The 27594-nt window shown below is 36.7% G+C and overlaps 2 protein-coding genes across 2 annotated transcripts in view; both read left to right on the top strand.

Annotated features, from left to right (window-relative positions):
- The window catches only part of LOC100377093 (low-density lipoprotein receptor-related protein 6-like), a 46598-nt gene extending 31484 nt beyond the window's left edge, over nt 1-15114 (top strand). Inside the window, exons 9-24 of the mRNA XM_006822636.3 lie at nt 2327-2616; nt 2903-3129; nt 3591-3775; nt 4304-4507; nt 4755-4895; nt 4990-5192; nt 5794-5999; nt 6794-6984; nt 7230-7436; nt 7585-7707; nt 7916-8038; nt 8239-8352; nt 8569-8682; nt 9276-9533; nt 9654-9900; nt 12762-15114. Coding sequence (XP_006822699.2) covers nt 2327-2616; nt 2903-3129; nt 3591-3775; nt 4304-4507; nt 4755-4895; nt 4990-5192; nt 5794-5999; nt 6794-6984; nt 7230-7436; nt 7585-7707; nt 7916-8038; nt 8239-8352; nt 8569-8682; nt 9276-9533; nt 9654-9900; nt 12762-13005 — 3077 coding nt within the window. The 3' untranslated portion in view covers nt 13006-15114. The remainder of the gene's footprint in view (nt 1-2326; nt 2617-2902; nt 3130-3590; nt 3776-4303; nt 4508-4754; nt 4896-4989; nt 5193-5793; nt 6000-6793; nt 6985-7229; nt 7437-7584; nt 7708-7915; nt 8039-8238; nt 8353-8568; nt 8683-9275; nt 9534-9653; nt 9901-12761) is intronic.
- A 6540-nt stretch (nt 15115-21654) lies between these two features.
- LOC100377245 (E3 ubiquitin-protein ligase TRIM71-like) lies at nt 21655-24337 on the top strand. Its single transcript, XM_002739643.3, has one exon. The coding sequence runs from the start codon at nt 21655-21657 to the stop codon at nt 23887-23889; it is 2235 nt and encodes a 744-aa protein (XP_002739689.1). The 3' UTR covers nt 23890-24337.
- Nucleotides 24338-27594: the final 3257 nt, after the last annotated feature.

The following is a 27594-nucleotide window of genomic DNA, read 5'->3' as shown; positions in this document are numbered from 1 at the left end:
CTTTGTCTGTTAATTCATGTTATTGTCAGTGTTCAAACGTCAATCAGAGTGATTGACAGGTATGCCCCTGCTTCATTTGTCCCGTCAATGTTTATCTTGTGGTATTTAATTACTAAAATCTCCTGACTGATGCGTTCATAATGGGACTTAATGGGCCCAGTCAATAAAATCAGTTGATGCCTAAAGCTTAAATTTAATATAACTGCCGTTTGTATTTAAAAATGTAGAAAACCGTAAGAAACTATTCAAGGTCTTTTTTTTTTTTATCCTTTCGCCATCCTTTGAGAGTAGGTGATGAGGCTCTTTGTCCGGTTTTAATGCTTGCATTATTTGTCGATACAATGTTGGAGTGAAATTGAAATCTGGAAAAAATCATTGCTGAGTTTCTTTTTTAAGAATTTAATTATTTTGCATGTTATTCGTAATATTGGGTAACTTTGCTAGGAGTGCGTATTGTAGCTGTCAGTTTTCATCAGAAATATTTTTAAAGCACAGTCTGACAACCCGTTACAAGATCCTGTGGAGTAGTGATATTCAATCTTGATATTCACATGAAAGTGTTCTTAGTAGGATGTTTATATTGTAATAATTATTACCTTTTACCCCCAGCAATTTCTTTAAATAGTTATTGACAAGATTCACTTGCTAAGTTTTGCATACTAATTAGATAATTTGTGCAATAAATCTATTTTCATCCAAAGTTAGATTAAAATGTAGAATTTGGTGCATAAATAACCTTTTTAGCTCCGCTGTCGACTTTGTCGAGCGGAGCTTATCATATGAGTGATTGTCCGTCGTCCGTGTCAATGTTTTACTTTTTAGCTCCGCTGTCGACTTTGTCGAGCGAAGCTTATCATATGAGTGATTGTCCTCAGTCGTCGTCCGTGTCAATGTTTTACTTTTTCGACTTCTTCTTGAAAACTACAAGCCTGAATGCTTTGATACTTGGTGTATATGTACCTTGGGTAGACCTCTCTGAGCTTTGTTCATTTCATCTTTATATCTTCAATTCTCTAATTTTGGTGAATATTTTTGTCATTTGTGGTAAAAAGTGATATTTTCGACTTCTTGTTAAAAACCGCAAGTGCAATTGCTTTGATATTACATATATAGGTACTACATGTGGACCTCTCTCAGATTTGTTCATTTTGTAATGATATCCTTAATTCTCTAATTTTGGTGAATATTTTTGTCATTTTTGGTAAAAAGTGATATTTTCGACTTCTTGTTAAAAACCGCAAGTCCGATTGCTTTGATATTACATATATAGGTACTACATGTGGACCTCTCTCAGATTTGTTCATTTTGTGATGATATCTTCAATTCTCTAATTTTGGTGAATATTTTTGTCATTTTTGGTAAAAAGTGATATTTTCGACTTCTTGTTAAAAACAGCAAGTCCGATTGCTTTGATATTACATATATAGGTACTACATGTGGACCTCTCTCAGATTTGTTCATTTCGTGATGATATCTTTAATTCTCTAATTTTGCTTAATATTTTTGGCATTTTTGGTAAAAAGTGATATTTTCAACTTCTTGTTGAAAACCGCAAGTCCGATTGTTTTTATATTACATTTATAGGTACTACATGTGGACCTCTTTCAGATTTGTTAATTTCGTGGTGATATCTTCAATTATCTAATTTTGATGATTATTTTTGTCATTTTTGGTGAAAAGTGATATTGTTGAATTCTTGTTGACTGTAAGTCCCATTGCTTTGATACTATACATATTGTTCATTTTCTAATGATATCTTCTGTTCTTTTATTGAAATGTGCATTGCTAACAGCGGAGCTATCTCAGCTGACTGACTGCTTGTTTTGTTAACATGCAAAAAGTACAAATCAGAAATTTGTCAATTTCTGTGCTTCATAGAACCACTTTATAGATTTAAATGAAATTTGTTATGTCAGTGCCTTGGGATGCCCCCAGACATGCTTAGTTATATTGGTTCAAAGCATATATGTTAATTACCTTGCATACCAAATAGTTATATATCATGTACATTATTAGAATCCTGGATATTTTGGTGCATGAGTGATTTGCTTTGGTTTGAATGTGTGCATAATAATTACCTAACATGCATTTAACAATTATTATTCAGGTTTATGGCATATATTAAATACATGTAGTACTCCTGCACGAGATTGACTAGAAAACAGCCTCAATAAGAGAATAGAAGTATTGTTGAGTTTGAAAGTTTGCAAAAATTGTGTTCAAATTAGTTAATGCAGTTCTGAGGTGTTATTTGCACAAGATCTTTTCAAAAATTCTAACACGCTTGTTATGTTGAGCTTAAAGTTCACTCAATCTTTTCTTATAGGTACCAATGTATGTGCTCATGACAATGGCGGATGTAGCCACCTCTGTTTATACCGACCAATTGGTGTGATATGTGCCTGTCCAATTGGTTTAGAGCTGCTCCAAGACCAGAAAACCTGCATCGTACCCGAAGCGTTTCTCCTTTTTTCCAGACGTGCCGATATTCGACGCATTTCTCTTGAGACTAACAATAATGATGTTGTTATTCCGCTGGCTGGTGTCAAGGAAGCGGCTGCGTTGGATTTTGATATCAACGATAATCGAATTTACTGGTCCGATATTAGACGGAAGGTGAATAGCCATATTTATACATCACCCCTGTGTTTCAGATTTGTCTTGTATTTGAAGTTGGATTTATTTCGATCATGTGTTACTGATATAGCCAATATGGTATGGAAATTACTTAGCAATATTTGTTTGTGATCTATCTGTAATAGAATAAATTTACTCTCATGCTTGCCTTCACTTGACTCTCCTCGACTGAGGTATTGTCATCATTTCTGACAAATTCTCAAATGAGGCCTCATGACACTACAAATTATATATTTTTTTAAACCTATTTGTTGTTTAATTACAGGCAATCAGTCGTGCTTTCATGAATGGTAGTTCATTAGAGCATGTGATTGAGTTTGGCCTAGAATACCCAGAAGGCATGGCAGTTGATTGGGTAGCCCATAATATTTACTGGGCTGATACAGGAACAAATCGGATAGAAGTGGCAAGACTGGATGGATCTGCCAGAAGAGTACTGCTTTGGCAAGATTTAGAGGAACCCAGGGCATTAGCGTTAGATCCAAGTGAAGGGTAAGTACACAAGTCATGAAATATTCACCAGAAATTGTGTTATTGTCATAAGCTGTGCTTGAATTAATTTTGTATGAAATTTATTTTCACTGATATTTGATATGTTGATTGTAAAATACAGAAAAAAACATCGTTATTAGGTTTTATTTCCACTAATTCACTCCTTCATCGCATAAATATCCCATTATGGTTAAGAGAAATTACAAATAAAACATAGAAAAAAAGGAGAACTATAGTAGATTGTTTTTAATGAAAAAGCTGTAATGAGTAACATTCTGACCAATAATTTTGCAATCTATCAACTAGCTCAATAGTCAGTCTAGGTCAGCTGAATTTTTAGTTCAATCAATCATTGCATTGTACATTCCTTCTTTAACACAGCAACAAGTTTAATAAGTTACTGAATCCTGCATTTGTCACTGACTTATAAGTCTATTTCCATTGCACTATTGTTCCTTCAGCTTTATGTATTGGACGGACTGGGGTGGCAATCCCAAGATTGAAAGGGCCAATATGGATGGCAGTAACCGAAAGCTGATTGTGACAGACGTGGGTCGCACTAATGGGCTGACAATTGATTACAGTGATCGCAGAATGTACTGGACTGATCTTGATATGAACCAAATTGAATCAGCAGATTTGATGGGTAATTTTTTTTTCTCTTTCCTTCTGTCTTTTCAAAACTAGATAGCATTTTATATACATTTTACAAGTTTGATAATATCAGAGGTACATTACTTGGGGTTTGCAACTCGCATTGTACTGTATGGTGACATCATGTCAAGATCCCATTCAAGTCTCTTCTCGTAGATAGCGAGACTGAGGCTACGACCTTCTGACATGACGCATATCAATGTTCAAGGTTTGTAATGAAAAAAATAAACTTTTCTTGTCACCATCATAGTGAAAAATGTAATACATCGAAAATGTACAGAAAATATAGTTCTCGTAATCCGTCATATCGTGGGCAGCTATTTTGATCCACCTGGACATCCCAGTATCCTAGTTACCTCGGGCATGCGCATTCGCATTTTTTCTGAGTTGGAACACTTATGCGAGAGCGAGATTGTGACGGGATCTTGGTATCATGTCACCGTAGTTACAAACCCCAAGTAATGTACCTCTGATAATATAGATTATTGATAAATCATTTTTTTTTTTTTTTTCAACACAGGTCAACATAGGCGTTCAGTAATTGGGGAAAAACTACCAAAGCCATTCGGATTGACTCAGTATCAAGACTACATCTATTGGACTGACTGGGCAACACGCAGTATTGAAAGAGTAAATAAAACCAGTGGTGAAAATAGAACTCGGATTCAAGGACAGTTGGACTATGTTATGGACATCTTGGTGTTTCATGCGTCAAGACAGTCTGGTAAATGAGGAAACAGAAAAAAATATCTGCAACCGGGTCCCTAAGTAGGGGAATCACTCCATCGTTTTGGATAAATTAAGAGCTTAAAAACCCTTACATTGAATACAATAATTAACATAGTCTACTGTTATGTAAATTGTTACGATGGGCTATACTATTTTCCTGGGAAATAAAGTTGTAATTTTGAAGGAATGTTATACTGCCCTCGATGGTGGATTGACCACTTTCTCTTGTTTATTTCATATAGGGTCTAACCAATGTGCATTAAACAACAATGGATGCGAGTATTTATGTTTTGCTGACCCTCCAAATTTAATCGGTGAACTTCAATCTCATTGTGCCTGTCCCACGCATTACACATTGCGAGAAGATAATAAAACATGTTCACGTAAGTATATTGGTGGGTGTTTAATAGATTTCTTATCTTTGTATAAAACCTTCCCAAAAATAACTGTATTAAACTAAATATTGCTTTACTGCAGCACCTGAGTCGTTTCTACTGTACAGTCAACGCAACCTGATTAGTCGAATGACGGTCAATTTGGATGACAGCCCCGACATTGTTTTGCCAATACATGGTCTGCGTATTGTGAAAGCTATAGAGTATAACTATAAGACGAAGCAGATTTATTGGGTTGATGGTAGAACCAAAACTATAAAGAGATCTTATGATAATGGGTTAGAGGTAAGTATCTTTGCTTTATCATATACTGTAGAATACTTTATTTTCGCTGAAGGGATGATTCCGTGAAAATAAAATCCAGCGAATATACATTTTTTCCTATATTTTACATTAATTTCATCAAAAATCAGTGAAAATAATTCAAAGCAAAATGCCCAAAAAGTCTTTTCAGTGAAAATTAATTCCAGCTAAAATAAAGTATTCTACAGTACCTTGTATTTTCTGGCCTTGTAATGATATGGGAGGTACACCCCCTCGCATCAGGGCAATAATTTTCGTATCACGATTTCAATCAATCAAAACTAAATGTGTCATTCTAAATTACGTTGTGTGTTTGAGGTCACCCCCTGTGGTAAAATTGTAATTACACCTATATGGTGTATGATAAAACCTTGGACTGAATACTGTTTTTGCTGTCCTCTGTTGTACGGCTAACGCATCCTCACAAGTTCGGGCCAATATTATCACCTCATGTACTAGCTACACTACTATTTAGTTTCCTACAGAGCAAAACTATTTGATTGAATGAAAATTTAATTTCTATTCTATCAATTGATAAAATAACGAGAAAATAATTCGTCTATGTATGTTTGTTTTTGTTTAGCCAGAAACATTTCTCCCCAATCCAGGTGATGAGCCAAAGTTCCATCCTCACGATTTGGCTCTTGATCCTTATAGTGGTTTGATATACTGGACATGCTCTCAGACCAACGTCATTAACGTCACTCGTCTTGATATGACTGAAGTCGGAGTCGTTATAAGAGATGATACCGAGAAGCCAAGAGCAATTGTTCTGGATCCTGAGCGGGGGTAAGTTGTATTTGTTTGTATTTTACCACATTAATATACATATCATGCATGCAGTTATTATATTACCAAATGTACGTCGATAACATAGATGAGGGATGTCAGGTCTAAAGCTCTGCTGTCATTGGAGATAAGTGGAGCTGCTCATTTAGATGTGATCATGTTCAATTGAATTTTGACTTCTGCTTTGAAACCATTAGGCTGATTGCTTTGATATCTGATATGTTGAATATGCTAATTTTACTACACCTCCTCTTTTAATTGAGATACTCGAGCAGTTTTATGTCATTTTGATAACCAATGTACTCTTCAATTATGTATAACATTTATAACTTCCACATTAACTGAACCATGCCTGAATCTAAGAAGTTTGTCATGCAAAGACGTCTTAAACTTGTTAACTGACAGGAGCTATGTCATGCAATTATTTGTTCATTTACATATCTGCAGTACACCAAATTGAAAATTCATGTCATCTTTTCATATAAGTATTTCATAACATAATTCACTTCCAATCTTACTACTAATAATTAAAATTGAGAACTACTGTGAAATACTGTGAAATACTTTATTTTATATGGAATTTATTTTCACTGATTTTTGGCGAGTTGAATGTAAAATATAGGAAAAATAGTATATTCGCTGGATTTTATTTTCACAGAATCATTACTTCAGGGAAAATAGCAAAAATTAATTCTGAGCGAAAATATTTTACAGTAATTTTTATGAACTATTTGCTTCTTTTATTTTGGTCTGAATTGGAACAATGTATCTTATCATTTGTCAATTTTCTTTAGATACATGTATTGGACAAGTGTTAGTCAAAATAAACCTCGAATTATGAGAGCGGCGATGGATGGCGCAGACAAGACCGTAATTATTAGCTCTAGCCTATCTGAACCTGAAGCACTGGCAATTGACACAGAGAGTAATAAACTGTTTTGGTCGGATGTCACATTGCACAGAATAGAAAGTTCTGACCTGAATGGTGAGTGCCCTAATTGGTTGGTTGACATGTGTATGGAATGTCAGAGTGTTTTTTTGATTTACAGTGTTTGTTGAATACAATGAATTTTGAATAGATGGGATATTTCTATAATTGTAATAAAATCATGTTCAATATATTGTGCCTTTTTCAAATAATATTGAATTACCTTGGCCCAATTAATGATTGGATAAATTCTTGTTTTCACAAATTGGTGACTGCTAATTTACATAATTTGTTTATTTTAGGTGGAAATCGTAATGTCTTGGTCGACTCTCAGTTATCAACACCACATGCTTTAACGATATTTGGAACCCATTTATACTGGATTGACAAGGATTCAATGCTGATTGAGCGAGTTGATAAAATAAATGGAGATCAACGGGAGAAAATCCTTGGTCGTCTTACTCAGCTGAGCGATATCCACGCTGTTAGAAACAACTACCCGTCAGCTGGTGAGTATTCATTCACAGACAAAAATGTCTGCTGTCTTTGGTGTTAAAACAAAATATAATTGACCTCATTAAATATGGCAATTGCCAGTGAAATGCAGGTAGGTGTTGTTAAGGTCTGAAAATTTACATGATGAATTTCTTTTCTTAGATTCCCATCCGTGTGCCATCAACAACGGTGGTTGTTCTCATATTTGCTTTCTCGTCGATGGTGTGAAAACTTGTGCATGTCCGATTGACTTAGTTTTAAGTGATAGCAGAACAACATGTGGAGGTAAGATGCTTGAAAAAGTTGACGTTTGTCATGCTGGGTTGTCGTGCTACATTGCTTAGTACGCTGAACTGGGCTCAACACATAGTATGCATGCTGTGGGCATTTTCAGTTCGAACGATTTTTGCACAATATGATAAAATGATGATGTGATATTTCTGTTGTGGTTATGTCTTCTTTCCTAACTGCTTTATCACTTGACTGATTTCAGAACCGCCGACCTGTTCACCTGATCATTTCACTTGCAAATCTGGCAACATTGAATGCATCCCGCAGGCCTGGGTCTGTGATACCATTCCAGAGTGCGCAGATGAAAGCGACGAACAGAACTGCCGTGAGTGTAACTTATTAGATATGCCCAAATATATTAAATTAGTTTCTATGTGTACTTCTGTTTTTTTAATTGCATAATTCCAAATTGCATGCCTCATCCCAATTACAATTTCTCAGGGACCATCCTCCCCCGCCCACCTCAAATATCCTTTCCACCACCTGCACCCCTAATATTCATGTTTTCAACTGTTTTCTTAATAGCTACATGTTCCAAATTGCAATTTCATTGTAAGAGCGGTCAGTGTATCGATAAGAAGTTACGATGCAATGGTGAACCCGATTGCAACGATGAATCTGATGAAAAATTTTGTCAAGGTTAGAAATCAAATTATTAAAATCATATTGTACATTCAAAATATGATGCAAAATAATTTTTCGTTAATATTTGCAAAATTTACACTTTGAAATTACAATTTAATGATTTGTAGTAATTAGAAAAATATTCATGTTTGGCAGAGATGCATGTAGATTGTACATACATTCAGGTTTACATGTTGTATATATATATCGGTTCCACTTTATTTCTGACAGCTCCCTGCTGGAAGGATCAGTTTGAATGTTCCAATGGACAATGCGTTGATAGTGAATTGGCAGAATGCAATGACATTATTGAATGTGATGACGGGAGTGATGAAGTAAACTGTGGTGAGTAATAAATTGTTGGATTTCTAAATAAAGCAATAAAAAAAAGTTGCCTTGTGGGTCTTACAGCATCAGCATTGGATTGGATTTGAAACACGGACACAGAGGGCGCTATTCAAATGACTCACTCATGAACTTTGGTTTTATATTTCAATTGAAGAGGGGAAAAAGTGGCTTGCAAAATTGTTTGAATGAATTAATTAGTTATTATTGTGATTTTAGCTCCGCTGTCGACTTTGTCGAGCGCAGCTCATCATATGAGTGACTGTCTGTCGTCCATGTCAAATTGTTTTAATTTTCGACTTCTTCTTGGAAAATAGAAACTTTATTGCCCTGATACTTGGTGTATATGTACCTTGGGTAGACCTCTCTTAGATTTGTTTTCATTTCATGATGATATCAATCAATTCTCTAATTTTGATGAATATTTTTGTTATTTTTGGTAAAGTGATATTTTCGACTTTTTGTTAAAGTCCAATTGCTTTGATACTATACATATAGGTACCTCAGGTAGACCTCTCCCAGATTTGTTCATTTTCTAATATTTTCAGTTCTTTAATTGGTGTTGAGACAATATTCTCCAACTTGTTTTTCAGACCACCACTCAGTCGTTGAGCCAAATACATCACCAGTTCGTAGCGCCGGGAGCATGCACTCCTTGATTGGTGCTGTGGTTGGTTTCATTTTCGTCATCATCGTTATTGGTATCGCCATGTGGTGGTGGAGGAGATATAAACTCCAGCCAGATTCAATGTGTGATAACCAATTTGTCATGTTGAACAATCACCAAAACAACTATACTGCAATGGTCGGAGTTGGTCCGCAACAGACAACCCCACCAAGATCAATATCAGGTGAGTGGGAGAGTCAATGCTTTCACACAGTACCAGTTTCTGAATTGTTAATGAATTGATTCTAGTTCTAAGCTCTGATGCATCCATTTCAGTTTAGCTTTATTCTGTCATATCTTTCAGGTATTTCAAAATGCCATACAAAGTCTATAAATACATGCCTGTCTGTAAGTACGGTACCTGCAGGAAGCAATGTGCAACACTACGACAGAAGCCATGTGACGGGAGCATCATCTAGCGGCAGTAGCATGGGAAGTCATTATCCAAAAGAAACTCTGAATCCACCGCCGAGCCCCGTAACAGAACGATCACATTATACTGCTGAATTGTACTATCCATCGCACAGTCCGCATACATCACGCTCATACAGGTATATATTTGTCTGTAACTTCAATATTCTGAAAGCATCCTATTTCAAAACCAAATTTTTAAAAAAATGTTTCAACTGATTGGTCATTCATCTATGCCTTTGTCCTTTGTGAATATCAAGTCAAGCTTTCAACTACGGCATGCAATCTTACTCATTTCGAACATACCTGAATAAACCAGCAGACCTTTAACAAAACATACATTACTACCTACATTCAGTGAATCTTATTTAGCGTTTGTTGCAGCATGCCATTGAAAATCAAGCGTGATTTTTATACGCATCTGCATCTCCTACACTTGCCTGTTTCTTGTATTCGTTAACGTATTCCAGTTACCGTAAAAACCCTCAAATAAGAGCCACTTTGTAACACTTTCATTTCTGGGTGGTGCTTATTTGAGGTAACATTATGACAACGTTGTAGCCAGTGGCTCTTAAACCAGGGTCATCAAACTTTTTCCTTGTGAAATAGGGAAGGGGATAGGCAAACACACACACAACCAAAAAGACAAGTAATTATTAATGATGTATCATTGCAATTAATTTATTCTGTAAAAATACTGTTGTGGGAATAACAAACGTCAAATAAATACGACGATTCACCGACAATGTGTAGCGATGCCTGAAGTCACGTCTCACTGACAATGCTTAGCGATGCCTGAAGTTGGATTTGGTAGCACTCTCAGTGTCTGACCCAACACTTGAATCACTTGTACTTCCATTGTACAATTGTTTACCAAGTTTGGTACGGCAAACTTTTTTCTTGAAAACTGGGATTAACTTGCGTGGCTGTGGCTGGCGTGCCCGGCCTCCCAACTTCCTATATTTAGGGGGGGCCTATGCTTGTTCCCTCTTTTTTTTTGGACCCCCCCCCCCTATCTAGGGAAAAGAAGAAAATTTAACCCCCCCTTTCACGGGCTTTTCCGATGAATTTCACCCCCTATCTAGGGAACTTTTCAGTCTAGAACTCCTTTTAAACCCCCCTTTTTTGTATATCTCGGGAAGTGTTTTGAAATACACCCCATATTTTGAGAATCTCTGGAAAACAAGCAAAAAATACCCCCTTTTCTACGATTTTCTCGGGAAAATGTTCCCGAGACAGATCGTCAAAAAGTACCCTCTTTCCCGAGAAAATAGGAACGCACATGCGGCCCCCTATGGAGTCTGAGTGGGGGGGCCGGGCTGGCGTGGTGGTTGATTTGGTGACGATATAAAATAGTTTCGGATACTTGCAAAGCAAGCATGGAACGAATGAAAAAAATGAGGCCCAATCACTTGTATTTATGGCAAAAACAATAAAGAAAAACACGTTTTTCTATAGATTTTTACAGCTTGGGTACTTGGGCATTGTTTTAATTGCGCTAGACATCTGACAGTACAGCTTTGGTTTATATATTTCCTGTTTCATAATCAAGCCAGCTTATAATGATATGTTAATGATATTCACGTACTTCACAGTCCACGCAAACAGGGTCAAACTATAGCCCCACCCCTATATAACCAAATACGAAATGATACCGAGAAAGTAACAATTACATGTATTAAAAATAATTTCCTGTGACCAATCGGAGAGACGAAATCATTCACGAAAGCCCAGGCCTGTTAAAAGGCATTTTCTGATTGGTACAAGTCCAGATTATTTTCAATTCTATCAAATAGCTAATTTAAATATTTGGGTCAGTCGGGTCACGTAGACTTCACTTTGCTGTAAGACAAGTTGATCGCGCAAGTTTGTGGAACTAATCCATTCGACTTCAATTTTGATTATTTTCGGCAAAAGAGTCCTCTCCAAACTAATGCCAGTTATTTTGTTACTTCCCTGAACATTTGTCTCGAATCACCCCAAAACGAACGTCTCAAACGAAATGCAAAAAATAACCCAAAATCACGATCAGCGACAGTGGGCTGCGTAATCATTACATCTCGCAGTCGGAGCTACGTCACGATCCCTCAAACGTTGCCAGGACCTCTGTTTTCCCCCACGCCAAGGACAAAATCTTTTGTTTTCTACTGACTTCCTGTTCCGGTCTGTCTGTGAGAATGTATTTTCGATACCTCCGATTTTCCGATAAAGGCGTTCTAAAATCGGGACGTTCTTTACTTGGTTATAACACAGTTGTGGAGGGACTGTTGTTATAAAGACAGCATTGGCAATGAATATCCCAACGTGTCCTTCGGTGTTTTAGCAAAAAACATACTAGTAGTTACTACTAAATAGTTTGTGAATTGGTCGATTGTGTGTCAGAAATATAAAGTGGACAAGTTGACAGTCACATTCACGCTCTCAATGCATTTCTTTCGTCTATCTTTCTTTCGTTCTCAATTACACCATAGACCTTAGAAAACAGGTCTCTGATTACACAGGACATCAGGCAAGTTATGGGGATAATCTTTATTTGTCTCACACCTTCTGTGGGACAATAAACAATGCAGGGTGGAAGTGAGTCACGACAAGCTCGGTGTCTGCCTGATTGTAAACAACCGGGCGGCTGGCACTTATTTCAGGGTTCTTATTGACAAAACCACTCAACTCTTGGTGGCTCTTAATGGAGGGTCAAATGTAACAAATTTTCACTGAGTGGTTCTTAATTGAGGGTGGCGCTTATTTGCGGGTTTTTACGGTACCATATTTTCTTTGTTAGAAGTGACCATAAACACAAAACTGCATTGATTGTACTATGGACCATGATGACCATACTCGTACCTTTGTCATAAGTGATGCTCTAGTAATAGTGTAATACAGTGTGTCATTTCTATTATTGATAGATTCAAAACGCCATTATAAACGTCACTGTTTGCTGACTAGATTGTATTAAAATGATTCCTTGCCACTATAAATAATCATTCATCTGTTATCATTACAGACATTACAAATCACGGAATATTCCACCACCGCCCACGCCGTGTAGTACTGACGTATGTGAAGATAGTGAACCATATTCACGTCCCAACAAGAGGAAATATTACTCGAATCCGTATCCGCCGCCCCCGACTCCCCAAAGTGTTCTTTCAGATAATTACGAGAGCTGTCCGCCATCACCATCAACGGAACGAAGTTTCTGTAATCCATACCCCCCTCCGCCTTCACCAGCAACAGACTCTCCGTAAAAGCCATTTGTTAAATGGTTATAATAATATTTAAAATTTAATAAAAGAAGAATAGTTACCAATAGCAACACAGTGTGGATACAGAACAATATATACATTGCCGTGGTTACTATAGTGTCTCAGTGGCAGTGCTCAACTGTACTTAATTTAAACTACTACTTAGATATCGCAACATCTGTTGCCATGGTAATCTGTAAAGCTGAACATTTGTATCATAACTAAAGGCCAAAATTTAGAAAATTTATTGTAATTTTGAATTCTTGACTTTCTTGTAAGATAATGTGTTGGCATGACAACTCTCTCAGTATCATGCTTTATTTTCACCAAAGGTTTTAAATTTTATGTTGCTGTTTATTCTGCTATTATTTTATTTTGTATAATTTTTTTGTTTGTTTCAAGTTGTTAGCATTTTGCATTATAATTGCATTATATTTTCTACAGAAAGTTCCCGTAGATAAAACAGCAAAATAACACATTGCATCCCGTTATCATTATGTAAACAATATGTTATATGGTTTGCCACTCTGCAGTTTTTTTTATGTCCCTCTGCAATTCTTTTTAATTCCTGTCTCTTTACTTTGAAGGTGCTATTTCATACTGCAAAGAGAATTTCTGTAAATATGCCTCATTTAAACAAAAAAAAACAACTACAGCTGAGTGGGAAACCAACTATTTCTTAGTCTATTCAGACTCGACACTATTTAATGTTCTTAGAATGTTGCTAACTTTACGCAGCATGCATTTTCAGGTGCTGTCCGCTCATACAGGGGTCTATACTACTTCTCCAAATATAGTAAAGAGAATATAGTTAGACTGATCCATTATTTGCATCTACGTGTGTGTGCTACTACTACTGCAGCAGCAAAATAATACTGTGACAATCACATCCCAACTAACAACTGCCGTTAGGTTGCTTTCTTTCGTATGTTTTTTTTCCACAATTAGTGTGCATATAGCAAAGATTTTTTTTTTTTTTTTCTTGCTATAACTAAGTTATTTTTCAAAACAGAGTAATACTAAATGTCTGTACTTATCTGTAAATATGAAATGTTGACAAAGTTTGATGAAAATGTTTTTTTTTGTGTTTTTTTTTTTGACACCAAATACTGCAGGTCAAAAATATAGTTCAGTAGTGGTGAAACCGTGGTAATTTCATCTGACTGGCATCATCCTGTCTTGTGATGAACACGCAATGATTCAAAAACTTTTCACATATTCAAAATACCTAATTTATTTATCCCCACTTCATTCAACCTATAAGCGGTTATTCTATAAATGTTTGTAAATGACCACAGGCTTAATGCTGCCTGCATGCACTGTTCTACCTTACTAGGGGGCCTGTTATATATCATGGCTGTTGTAACTGTATTCCTAGTTTATTCAAGATACAATAAGTTGGAATGGTCATGTATAAGTGAAACATTAGATCTTCTCTTCTGCAAGAATATTGTTTGTTACCTGCCACCCCTGCTTTGCACAGTATGCTTGGTTCAGTCCAGTTGTTTTGAAAGAAGATGTGGTTGAAATCCTCTGAAAATGTCACAATCATGTTTTTCGAAATATTAATGAAACTATAAGAGAAGAAATATTGACAACCAGACCAAATAGAAATATTCACAAATTTGAAAATTATGTCACATATTTAAAAAAAAAAAACTCTTCTCAAAATGTATTAATTTAATCGAGTTAGTGGCAGAGTAATCAAATCATGATTTCTTTAATTCTCTCCTCCCCTCCCCTCCCCTGATTGTGTAATATATGTACCCTCTAAACAAAATGGTTTTACCCTAATTTATTGTTGGTCTGGTTGAGTGCCAAATATTGAAGCATGCTGGAAAGACGGGGTATATACAAGTCTTTGCAGGTAGTTTTGTATCAGCATTATGTTGCCAATGTTAATCCCTATATTTTGCTGTATAGAAAACAAATATTGTAAACTAGAGTATTTTTGAAAACATGTAATTTCTCACAAACGTGAGGAAGCTGAATGCTCTTTTAAAGCTTGGTGTATTAAAGTCTTTTGTAAGATATACTTCTATAGATATTGATTATTAGGCATCAGTCAAATTTATACTTAAACATATTTTATAAAAAAAAAAATAATGAAAATTGACTTGTCTGTTCATTTAATACCCAACATGTACACTCCCTCCCCTCCCCTCCCCTCCCCTCCCCTCCCCTCCCCTCCCCTCCCCTCCTCAAGCCCCTACTTCCCAGTATGTTGTATTCGAGGAAAAGGAACAGATGTGGGACTTGTTTTTGAACATGACAAGGAGAATAACAAAATGGTAAATGCATTTTCCATAATAGATAAATGTGGACAGATTTTTAGTTTAACATTGTCATAAAAGAACTTTGACAAACGGCCTATTACTACTCCGTGGATAAAAGTGATTCATAGATGTTATTATAAAAGACTTGTTTATTAATTCAGGGTAATATTTGTGTAAGATGCATCTGGCTTACAAATTGGGGTTTATTTTGCCAAATGTAAAAAAACGATTTTATGATCAGTGTACTTAAAGCCAGCTCTCTCTGCTGGTCTATAGACAAATAAATAATTAGTGTCCAATTTTGTCCTAGCTGAAGGGCCTGAATCTTGTATAACGGGGGACAGGGATAAACTATACCACTCAAAGTAATGATTTGATGTACAGTGGTATCCTGTATAAAAGATGCATCTTTCTTACAAATTGAGATTTGAAAACAGATGATTGTTGATAATCAGCTAATTTGCATATTAGCCTATTTTAAGCATTTTCACTTGTTTTTCAAGCACCATTTAACAGATTTCAATGCACATACCTGATTTTTAGCTCTGCTGTCAACAAAGTCGACACAGCAAAGCTGTTCACGTTACTAATCGTCCGTCGTCGTCAGATTTACAATTTCAACTTCTTCTTCGAAACCGCAAGTCAGAATTTTTTCAAATTTGATATGCAAGTACCTTGGTTGGGTTTTTCACAGATTTGTTCATTTCATGTTAAAATCTCAAATTCTCTAATTTTCATAAATATTTTTGGTTAAAAGTGATATTTCGACTTCTTGTTGAAAAAGGCAAGTCCGATTGCTTTGATATTACATATATAGGTACTACATGTGGATCTCTCAGATTTGTTCATTTCGTGATGATATCTTTAATTCTTTAATTTTGGTGAATATTTTGGTCATTTTTTGTAAAAAGTGATATTTCGACTTCTTGTTGAAAAAGGCAAGTCCGATTGCTTTGATATTATTTATATAGGTACTACATGTGGACCTCTCTCAGATTTGTTCATTTCGTGATGATATATTCAATTCTCTAATTTTGATGAATATTTTTGTCATTTTTTGTAAAAAGTGATATTTTCGACTTCTTGTTAAAAACCACAAGTCTGATTGCTTTGATACTATACAGTATGTTCATTTTCTTATGATATCTCTAGTTCTTAATTGAAATGTGCATTGCTAACAGCGGAGCTATCTCAGCCAACAGGCTGCTTGTTTTATTGAAACAATGATTAATAATGACCTAATTTGCATATTAATTATCCAATTTCTAGCTTTTCCACCAATATCTTAACTACTCATAAAATTTCAATATAACTTAGTACACAAGTGCTCAGGAATAAGCTATAAACATGTTTAGTTCAGGGTTAGATTATGTTTTTACTGATCACCTAATTTGCCTAAATCAACCAATTTGTGGATGTTCTATAGATATCTTCCACAGAAACCACTCGTCAAATTTCAATGGAACTTGGTACATAGGTACTTTTGTAGAATCCACAAATCTGATTACTTCAGGATAGAAATCCATATATAAATGGAATCATGGGAACTCATTAATATGAATAAGTACGGGCATAAGTGTAATATCTCAAGATATATCAAATGACCATATGTAGTCATGTGACCTAATTAATATGCACAACTAATGTCTAAGCATTGCAGCAGATAATGACAGGCAATCAGTGCCAGAAGAAAGGCAAATCTGTGGTCAAAATAAGGCAGTCTTCGATGATTTTGTAGACAATAAAAACAATTAGGTTTATGTGAATTAGAGATGTGCAATGATACAGTAAGTTTTCTTTGGTTACAACCTTGTGTTCCCCTGGTAACCTGACAGTCGTGGGTTTGTATATTGTCTTCCACACTTGCGAAATGCAGAGCTAGTGAAATAAGTCAAAAATTTTCGTCCCCATGTAGTAAGGAAGACTTATGGATTGACTTTGTTAGTCCATCCATATCAACCTGCATTCGTTTCATGCCAAATTGCAGCATTTTTATAGCGGGAGTTTAAGTCTCAAGCGATGATAACAACGCACGCTAAAAACGTAAAGGCTCACAGGTTGACGTTTGTTTGTAAAGCAATGACATACTATGCTCATCTGGCCATGTGTACGAGCATAGTCCCTCTGATAGAGGGACTGTGGTACGAGGAACTGTACCCCATAGTCTCTGTATTTTAAGGCACATCATATGTTACCCTTCCTTCATTCAATGCATCTGTTAACATTGACACTGAAGAGCAAACCACGTGTCTCTGCGATCTCCGCCAGAATGCCCCGTGCCCCGACAATACTTCAATGTTAAGGGCGACGAAGATGCAAGTGGTGTTTTGTATCATTTTTGATAGAGCGAATTTTTCTGCAGTTCCTCTCTTCTACTTCTACACACCCAGCTGAAGGCGCTCACCCACAGTATCAGGGGCGGATACAGGATTTTATTATGGGGGGGGGGGTCTAAATTTAAAAATCGCCAGACTAAGTTAATGATTTTTTTTATATTGCACAAAAACAAATTGAATAATTTTTCAACGGGGGGACCCGGACCCCAAGAACCCCCTTAGATCCACCACTGTTTATGTTTAGTGGTGGGTTACGCCCTTTATATATGTTGTTCTTCCAGCCAGTTTTCATCTGAGAGTATGTATGGTGACTGAGATTAGATTTTAGTTCTGAATCCACAGGAATGCTCCTTCTGTACATGCAATGATACCAGAATGCAAAGGGGGAACTGAATCAAACACTCCCGTATAGTACGATTCTCTCTTGCTAGATTCTAGCGAGGATCTGTCAACTAGTTTTTTGGTAGATTCTTATTGACAGTATTACAAAAAAAAAATCTGATCAAAATTTCACTCAACCCATCATATGCCTCTGCATCTGATATTTTGGATCCCGCTGGATATGATTTAATGTCTTTGATTCTGCTCCATGAAGAATTGGTAAATCCAGCTTCTAAACTTATTGAGTATCCAAACATAGATGGTGAAATAGCAGTTAAAGAACTCAGAAACGGTATGTGGCAACAGTTTGTTGAACTAGAAAATATTTGTGCATTTATTTTTGTTCACAAAATATCTTGATCATACTTGGATTCCAAGTGTTTTATTGATTCAGAAACAGATTCCTTCCTCTCCATTGAAGTATTATTATAGTACCTCTGAACACTTTTAACAGTGCTTATTATTTGGATTTGTAGCTTAGCATTAATAATGTCAGTCTGATTCAGTGTCTGTATAATTGTTGATTTAATAGCAATGTCTAAATCTCCATGCTTAGTCTAAAGCTAATGTTGAAATTTGAGAAATATTGAAGGGACGTGCATCAAAAATGTCAACCAAAATTGGGCAGGGACAGGGGGTGTAAATCCCAGCACGAATCTCAGTGAGATTCTGATTAGATATCTGTATGCATATTAGACAAAAACAGTGACAATCTTACTACAACTTCTGATTTATTGTACATCTTGCTCTCTAATTTGCATACAATATTTGACTAGATTCTTACTGAGATTTTTGCAAGAATCTTAGAAACCATAAGCGCAACCATTTTCTATTGTCGACTCTTGGTGGCGCTATCAGGTTTCACCTATCACGATTGACAACAGTTCTTGTTAATGGGTCTCGCTGAACTACAACAAAGCGTTAATATTATGTGAAATTAGTGGCAAACAAGTCGTCGATTGATATGTGATGAGAGCGACCTAAAGGAATTGATAAACACCTAGTCTGTGTGAGAAAACGAGCAACTTCCGGTGTGTATCATGGGTTATAATCTCCTGTATAGATAATCCCATTATTGCATATAACTTGTAGATTTATACATTTGAAACAGTTTTAGTTGTTACCTTTTTACACATTTTTATATGTTTAATGAGTTATGCTGTGCCAATATTTACATTTGTCAGTGTATAACAGGTGCACAATGCTATATCAGTTCTAATTATGATATCAAATCCACTTTAATGACACAAATTATGACAGAACATTGTTTACTTTTAGGCGGTTTTATTTCCTTTTAGAGAAAATTTGCCTATTTTGTTTCCCCTTCCTGTTTTCATGGTGGAATAAAAACTGTTAACTTCGCAATTTTTAGTTTCACTCGTATCAATAGAATTTTTTTGATAATATTCTAACCACAAAGTTGGCTCATTTTATGTAGCTACACCATGGCAGCCATGTTTCGCATATCGAACAGAATAGGATGAAACAGTGGTATTGACTTAGCTTTATCGTCAGTTCATCTAAGGTCTTAATTGGGTAGAGTATTATAACTAAGCTTACATGAAAGGGATATCCACAGTTGCATGTCCCTGTTCTCTAAGATCTATGGATGAAGCGAAATAAAAAAATAACTTCGCCGGGATGATGAACAAACTATCACTTTTGTGTTTTGCATAAATGTTTGTTTTTATGGAGGCTTAGATGAAGTATATATTTGATTGTTTATTGTTTCTTATCAGTTGCACTTGAACTGCTGCTTATTTGTATACAGTCGGCGAATGCTGTGGAACAGTTAGGTTTGACAATGGATTAGCTCCCGATTGGTTGGATACTAACATATAACTGACAACGTGCACAACTTGAAGGTTTTCCAAATTGTGTATGAAATTATTCTTTTACAACAGATGCAAAAGAGATTCGTACGGGGAGTTAGCAAACTCCCTAAGTATGAACATTGCAATATAGCAAGAGACATTTTTATTGGAGCTACCAAATGATCTAATGTTATGAAAAAGATTTGTGACAATCTCAATTCCCCTGGTGCCACTTGATTTTTGACTAATTGATTTTTGTCCAGGTACGTACTATAGCTAAGCTGTTGTCTGTTTCCATATTGCAAAATTGCTATGACTGTACAATTATCCATCCAAGAAAAGATAACTGTCGCAATGCAACATAAAAGTTTTTCTAAACAACGTGTGGAATACATACATACTTACAGCGCAATTTGATTGTCATGTTTTCAACGACTTCGGCAAATAGACTGATTTTTGTGGGCAACCCAATATAAAATAGCTGGAAAATAGACTTATGATATTGCCCTTATAGCCATTCAATGTGTGTGCAATGTTGATCACAGAAGTTACATTACATAGGATGCACATCGGTGAATCTGTCTCTGTTTTAGGATTCCTTTCAAAAGAAAGATTAAACGGAGACAGCAACATAAAGGAGAACGACAGACATTTCTCCCCTTAATTCATGATTCAGGCAAGATAAAAATAAAGTGCTTCTTGTCCACACTCTCAGTATATAATGTCTTTACTTGATTTGAAATTTAAGTTAATCTTAATTGATCAGTATTCAAATGTATCCAATTGCACTTATATGTTGGTTTCATGTTTTCACTCCGAGACTAACATTTGTTGCCAGTACATCGGTTGATAATATTCCAGAGTTTGAGTTATTCTGTCGACGATGACGACGACAGACATTGAGGCGATATACCTCACCACCCTGTTCCAGGCAAGATATAAAGCTTCGTGACCTCCCCCTGTAACCAGGGTTACGTGGAGTCAACTGAGTATCCCGCCACACGTGTGCTTTGACCCGATTGTGTTATCTTCTTCATCTCATCATGCAGCCCTACCACGTGATATATTGAGACCATTAGACCAATGGATATAACAGTAAAACAATAATACCCTGATTTAGAAAAAAAGTACATGGTTTTGTACTGTATATTTTCAATATGTATATTGTTGTACTGTCATATCACAAATTCCAGCAGTTATTGCTAATCCGAGCAATTATGATGGAGTACGATGGAGTACATTAGAATTCCACAGTGATTCCGTTACACGTGTTAGCTGAGGCGTGACAGAAAGAAAATCTAGGTTGTGTGTTCGAAGACAATTCTATGAAAACGGGAATCATGGTATTTGAACTATGGCTATAGGTCGTACGCCAGCAGTATAGCAAACATCATGGACCTACTCTAGTACATCCAAGCGAGCAATAAGTGATTTATAAATTAATATTTTACCAGATCAAACCAGACTGTCAATATATCTAGGTTATGTTCTACTACAACTACTGTACACCACATTCTGTTTTGAGAGTAGAAATATGTTGTTTCTGTATTTGTTGTTAGAATTTTTGTATTAGTATACATTAGGTGTTGTATATTATAAATTTGTTATTTGACATCATGTGCCCTATAGGACTAAAAGTATGATTGCACAAGCAATGACGTCAGGTCCAAAGTAGCATGGTGTCATAGACCACCTATGTTGTATGTATATTAACCTATTCATTTTCGGTATTTCCGGCATCGAATAGGAAGCGGCGGATCCAATATTGACAATTTAACGTCGCGTTAGGGGACCGCGATATCCCTTGAACGTTTTCAGTCACACGCCAACAGCGAAGCATTTGCAATGGATTCAACCGAAGCTAGTATGGTCACAGAAGAAATTGACGAGAGTTTCCTTGTATGTTCCTTCTGTTCCAAGTGGTACAGCGATGCCAAAATTCTACCATGCTTACACAGCTTCTGTCAGCACTGTTTAAATGAATTAGCTGCGAAAAATGGTGGAAAACACATCTTCTGTCCGGTATGCAAAAAAGGGCATGACCTTCCTGGTGGTACAAAAGGTGCGTCAAATAACCACTTTGTGAACGAGCTCATTGCTCTTTTCAAAAAGAAGTCTGCTAGATCGGTTGACGATATGAAGTGTGATGGATGTAGGGAGGGTGCCATGACTACTCAGTGCATCGACTGTGCCATTGGTCTTTGTGATATATGCGTCCGTACTCACCAGACGATCGCTCTCAGCAAGTCCCACCGTTTGATGTCCCTAGACAAATACAGGAGTACGCACTACGCTGATTTTGCGAGTGTTCAACCCCCTGTCTATTGCTCCTCACATCCCGATAACCAACTTAAGTTTTATTGTGACACGTGCGCAGTTCCGATTTGTTTGGAGTGCACCGCCGTTGACCATAGAATAACTGAACACCGGTATCGATACGTGAAGGAGGCAATGACGGATTGCACCAAAAACTTGCCACGAGTTTTGGGGAAGTTGCAGGAAAAGGAACTGGAAGCTAAACGAAGCGAACACGAGGCGCGTCAAATGTCCCAAAGTTTGGAGACTCGGTTCCGCGATCAAGAATCTAAACTGACGCAGCATATTGAAGAAACGGTAGAAATCATAACGAACCAGATCCGTAACAATGGGGCCGAGTTATTGGAACAGATGAGAGCCGTATATAAGTCCAGACAACACAATCTAGAAGAACAACAGAACGCGCTGCATGTTGCAGAGAATAGCATGAGACATGCTAGAGATTTCGCAGAGAAACTTTTGCACTATGGTAACGCCACGCAGATGATGTATTCATGGAAGGATATGACGTCACAAATTCAAGACCTACTGAAAGTGAAAACGCAGCAAAGACCGGTAGAGAACGATTACATAGAGTTTCAACCTTCTGAAGATTATTGTAAGACACTGGTTCTAGGTGTGACCATATTTCACAAGCACAACTATCTCGAACTCAGAGATGTTCCCGAATTCGGAAGAATTGACGAGGAGATATCAGTTAATATGACAACAATGAATGCAGAAAATGCGACCAAGCGGGCTGAACCAGACGGGAAAATAAGAGCTGAAATGAAGACGCCATCCAACGTGAGAGAAGAAGTGGATGTGACAGACAATAAAGACGGGACTCACACCTTGAGATATCGAGGCAAAATTGAAGGGAAGCACGAACTAGCAGTTTTTGTTCATAACAGATCTGTTCAGAGATCGCCCGCCATAATATACGTTGTCCCCAAGAGAGGTCTTCTACATAAATATGGCCAGGTTGGAACAGATTCGGGACAGTTTAGCTACCCCGAGAGCGTGACGGTCACAAGGAATGGTGGCACATTGGTCTGTGACAGGGGTAATAATCGACTTCAGCTTTTCTCCCTAAACGGAGATCACAAGAAAACTGTTCAGATTAACGACTTTGACCATGCCTTCTTACCTTACTTCGCCACCCAATCACGCGATGGTTATTTTTTCATCACAGGAAATGGTAACAGGCAGGTGATTATCTGTGACGAGAACTTGAAATACATCAGGTGTTTCGGGAGCGGAGAGTTGAAATACCCGCGGGGTATTACTATCAGTCCAGTAAACGGACGCCTCTATGTTGTGGACAACGGTTCCCACTGCGTAAGAATCTACTACCAAGATGGCGAGTATATCAAATCTTTCGGTTCCCAGGGAAACAAAGAAGGGGAACTATCCAATCCGTGGGGGATTTCAATTGGCGTCGACGGCAACGTGATTGTGGCCGACAACAGCAACCACAGGATGCAAGTCTTTGACGGCGATGGAGAGTACTTATATAGTTTTGGGGATTGTGGAAATGGGAGCGACCGGCTGCAGAATCCACTGGGTGTATCGACCGATCGAGATGGCAATGTCTACGTATGTGATCACAACAACCACAGAATACAGAAGTACGACTCACATGGCAAATATTTGACTCGTATTGACACTGCTAAAGATGGTTTGTGTAACCCCAGGGGTATATGCATCACCGATGACAAACCATTTGGAAAGGTTGTAGTGGCTGATTTTGGCAATAATTGCATTAAAGTGTTTGCGCAGTGAACCTGTTGCGAGATGGATGCGATCTTGAAGGTTTACGTAGAATTAGTACATTTTAGATTAAGGGCCGACCATTAAAAAGTCAGGGGAGATGATGGGGTTTGAAAAAAAAATTAGAAAATTAAAAAAAAAATCTACAGTGCAAATTACAAAAAAATAATCAACACATACTTAAAAAAGAAAAGCAAAAATAAGAAATATTATTTTAAAGCTTACCATCGTGAAAAAAATGTAGCTCAAAACTAAAAAAAGAGGAGAAAACATTCCATTAGTTATACCTTTTATCCCCAGACTTGCAAATGGCCAAACCCATTTGTTTCGTGTAAATGCTTATTTGAATATAGAGAGTACTAACGGTCGTCAGCATGGATGCCCCTCTCCTTAGTAACAGTTAGTTTGAACATTTTTGAAAACACGCTTAAAGCCGCTTGTTCCAGTTTGAATTGTAAAATTTATAAAAATGAAAGACAGAGAGCCGGGGACGTTGTACGCCGGGTTACATGAAGACGTGAATTTTCAAAACCATAAACAAATTCAAAAACATTGGCTATAGAAACAATTTAGTAACGCAATTACCCATGAGTCTTTGCGTGATTTCTTGAATTTTTGGTCGAATTAGTGCCATGAAGGCAAAAGATGGATCTCATCAAATTTAAAACTCTTGAAATTACCATCATTAGTTTGCTGAAAATATATTTAAAAAAATGTAAGTACAAGTAGTGACATTATATTTATATTAAAGAAATTCACATCTTCATGAAACCCGGTGTAAACGTTTTGTAAATCAAAATGCCTGTTAAATTTCGAATTGATGTATTGTAGCACTAGTTCTAATAAGTATTACACAAAGGAATGCGCGCACATTTTGGGCATTTAGTTCTTGATCCAATCACTATTAAATATGTGAATTTGAATGAAAGCTGATGATCGGCATTTTTTAAAACATGCTTGTAGACAATGATACAGCTCTATGTGTTTCATTGCAGTAACTGTGTACTTAAGTTTAGGTGTTATATATGGCGGCATATGTTGGCAACTCATTGGCTTTTTCAGATATCCTAACAGTAAATTTAAAATTAGTATAATTAATTGCAGAACGGACAGAGCTATGGTTTCAAAAAGCCTTTTGTATGAATGTCGGCGAGTCAGTCCTTCTGGGGCTACTAAATTCAATACTGGTATTGATTTTAATAAATCATGGTGGAATTATATAGTTTAAGCACATGAGAAAGATCTGTTCGGGTGATAACGACAGTGAATGATAAATGAATGTCAAATAAACTTCCAGGTTGTTATTTGTGTAATGTAATGTAATGTAATGTAATGTAATGTAATGTGTGTTGAGTTGGCATTTCTATAAGGCTAGCCTTAGTATCACCGCCTAATAATGACGACACATCTGATATACTCGGTACTCGGGAGAAAAGGAAGTACGGAAGAATCTAACCGAGCATGATGCACTTATCAATGATTACCACGGGGTGGGTGGGGTATGGGAATTTGACATATTTCATATTTGACACAAATACAGCAGAGTCAGATACCAATCAGTAGGGTAAAGATCTACTGTCAATTTATTAGTGGGCGTTGTAAAATTTATATGGTGACGTCATGGCGTTCATAACGTGGATATTTTTTTTAGTAAAACTCCCTACTGCCCGGTCAACACTGATATGTACACTGCGAAAAAGAAACTTAAGCACGATACAGGCAGGGTCCGTTCCGGAGACCGCACACTCAGCATGGACCTTGCTTGGACTTGAACATTTCCTCGGTGACGGCGGCACGAAGGGGGGAGGGGGTGGGTGGTGATCGTATCCTCGAAAACAAATGTTAGAGTGGAGGCGTCGCCCCCTAAAACCAAGCTGAAACCCTTTGTGTCAGCAGAATATGTCCCTCAAAATGCAAGAAATAGCGTTTCAGAGGGTCTAGAGTTCAAAATGGGATGGTGAGCAGATTTCACCCCTCCATGCAAAATTTAGTGCCGCCGCCTCTGTTCCTCGGATATTCGTCAGACAATCTGGTCCTGTCAAAGACGTGAAATGAACTGTATTTTTTAAATTGGTTTTGTGATTTTCATTTTAGGTGTCAACACACACCTACATTTTTAAATTTTATTTTCCAATCCACGTATATAACGTAAAGTTCTTAGTATCATTGGTTTTGGGATTTGAACCAACATTTGTGCACAGCTCAATGCAAGCAATGTTTGTATTAGGCAAACAATTCTCTGTTCAGTATATATTGGCACACGTGTTCTGGCACTTTGGACTTTACACCACCGTATATTCAACTGTAAACATATAATATAATATAATAAATAATAATATAATAAATTATATAAGATTGAGAGGACAATATTCAAGTGAGAGCCTCGTTTAAGGTACATGAAAAACTTTCACGAGGGAGACGTGTCTCAATACTTTTTTTGTCCCCGAAGGCCCCTATCATAACTTACCTGTCGAATCATCCCGGACAAGTAATTAAAAGCTGAATTTTATGGATCTTCAAGGTTTAATATTTCAGAAAAAGTTTCCAAAGAATTCTGAACGGCGGACGAGAGAAGTTGTCAGTAGTTTCAAACATAATGAAAATTAGCTGCGGTAAACGAGAATGCATGCGGGGGTTACTACGATAATCACGTAGTAAGTGTCATGAGTCCACGGTGACGATACAGAAAAAAAAAACTGACTCAGGGCTTCACGTCTTTCCGCCTTTGTAATTGTGTTTTTAAACCACGGACGACAACTGAGTGAGAACAACATCGGGGTTAGGTTTTGGAAAGTATTTGACATTACTAGATGGCTTCAATTATACATACCTTAGCAATATAAAAGGTTTCGTTTTTGACTCCCATGTGCGAAGCACAAAATGGGAGTCTTTGCAGTTAGTGTGTCTGTATGTGTGTGTGTGTGGGGGGGGGGTGTATGTGTGTATGTGTGTCCGACTGTTCCACTGCTATCTCAAGAACCATACATCGGTTTTTGATGAAACTTGGTGCATAGATGCTCTGAGCCAATGCGCAGATTTGATTGATTAGGTTTTGGTAAAAATCCATGCTCGTTAATTACCTAATTTGCATGATAATTAGCTAATTTTTAGCTGTTCTATGACTGTTCCACTGATATCTAAAGAACCACTCATTGGATTTTGATGAAACTTGGTACATAGATGCTCTGAACATATGCGCAGATTTGATTAGTTTTTGGTAAACCTTCGTGCATATTAATTACCTAATTTGCATGATAATTAGCTATTTTTTAGTGGTTCCATGACTGTTCCACTGATATCTAAACAACCACTCATTGGATTTTGATGAAACTTGGTACATAGATGCTCTGAACTAATGCTAGGTTTTGATTAGTTTTTGGTAATAATCCGTGGATACTAATTACCTAATTTGCATAATGATTAGTCAATTTTCGGTTTTTCCACTGATATCTCAAGTACTAATCATCACATTTCAATGAAACTTGGTACATAGATGTCATATGACACTGCACAGACCTGATAGTTTTTATGGTAATATCAGTACATATAATTACCTAATTTGCATAATTAATTAATTTTCTGCTTTTGATATGAGTAGTGGGCATTACATTTCAATGAAACTTGTACTTACATACTCAAGGACTATGCAGAGATTGATTGTTTCGGATAAATATTTGTGTATATTAATCACCTAATTTGCATAATTAGTTAATTTTC

Source organism: Saccoglossus kowalevskii, chromosome 1, assembly GCF_978046115.1.
Source record: "Saccoglossus kowalevskii chromosome 1, keSacKowa6.1, whole genome shotgun sequence".
NCBI lineage: Eukaryota > Metazoa > Hemichordata > Enteropneusta > Harrimaniidae > Saccoglossus > Saccoglossus kowalevskii.
Note: the sequence above shows the minus strand (reverse complement) of the source record. Positions and strands in the feature narration are given on the sequence as shown.

Coding starts and splice junctions, on each gene's coding strand:
- LOC100377245 (XM_002739643.3), top strand. CDS start 21,655: ATGGATTCAACCGAAGCTAGTATGGTCACAGAAGAAATTGACGAGAGT.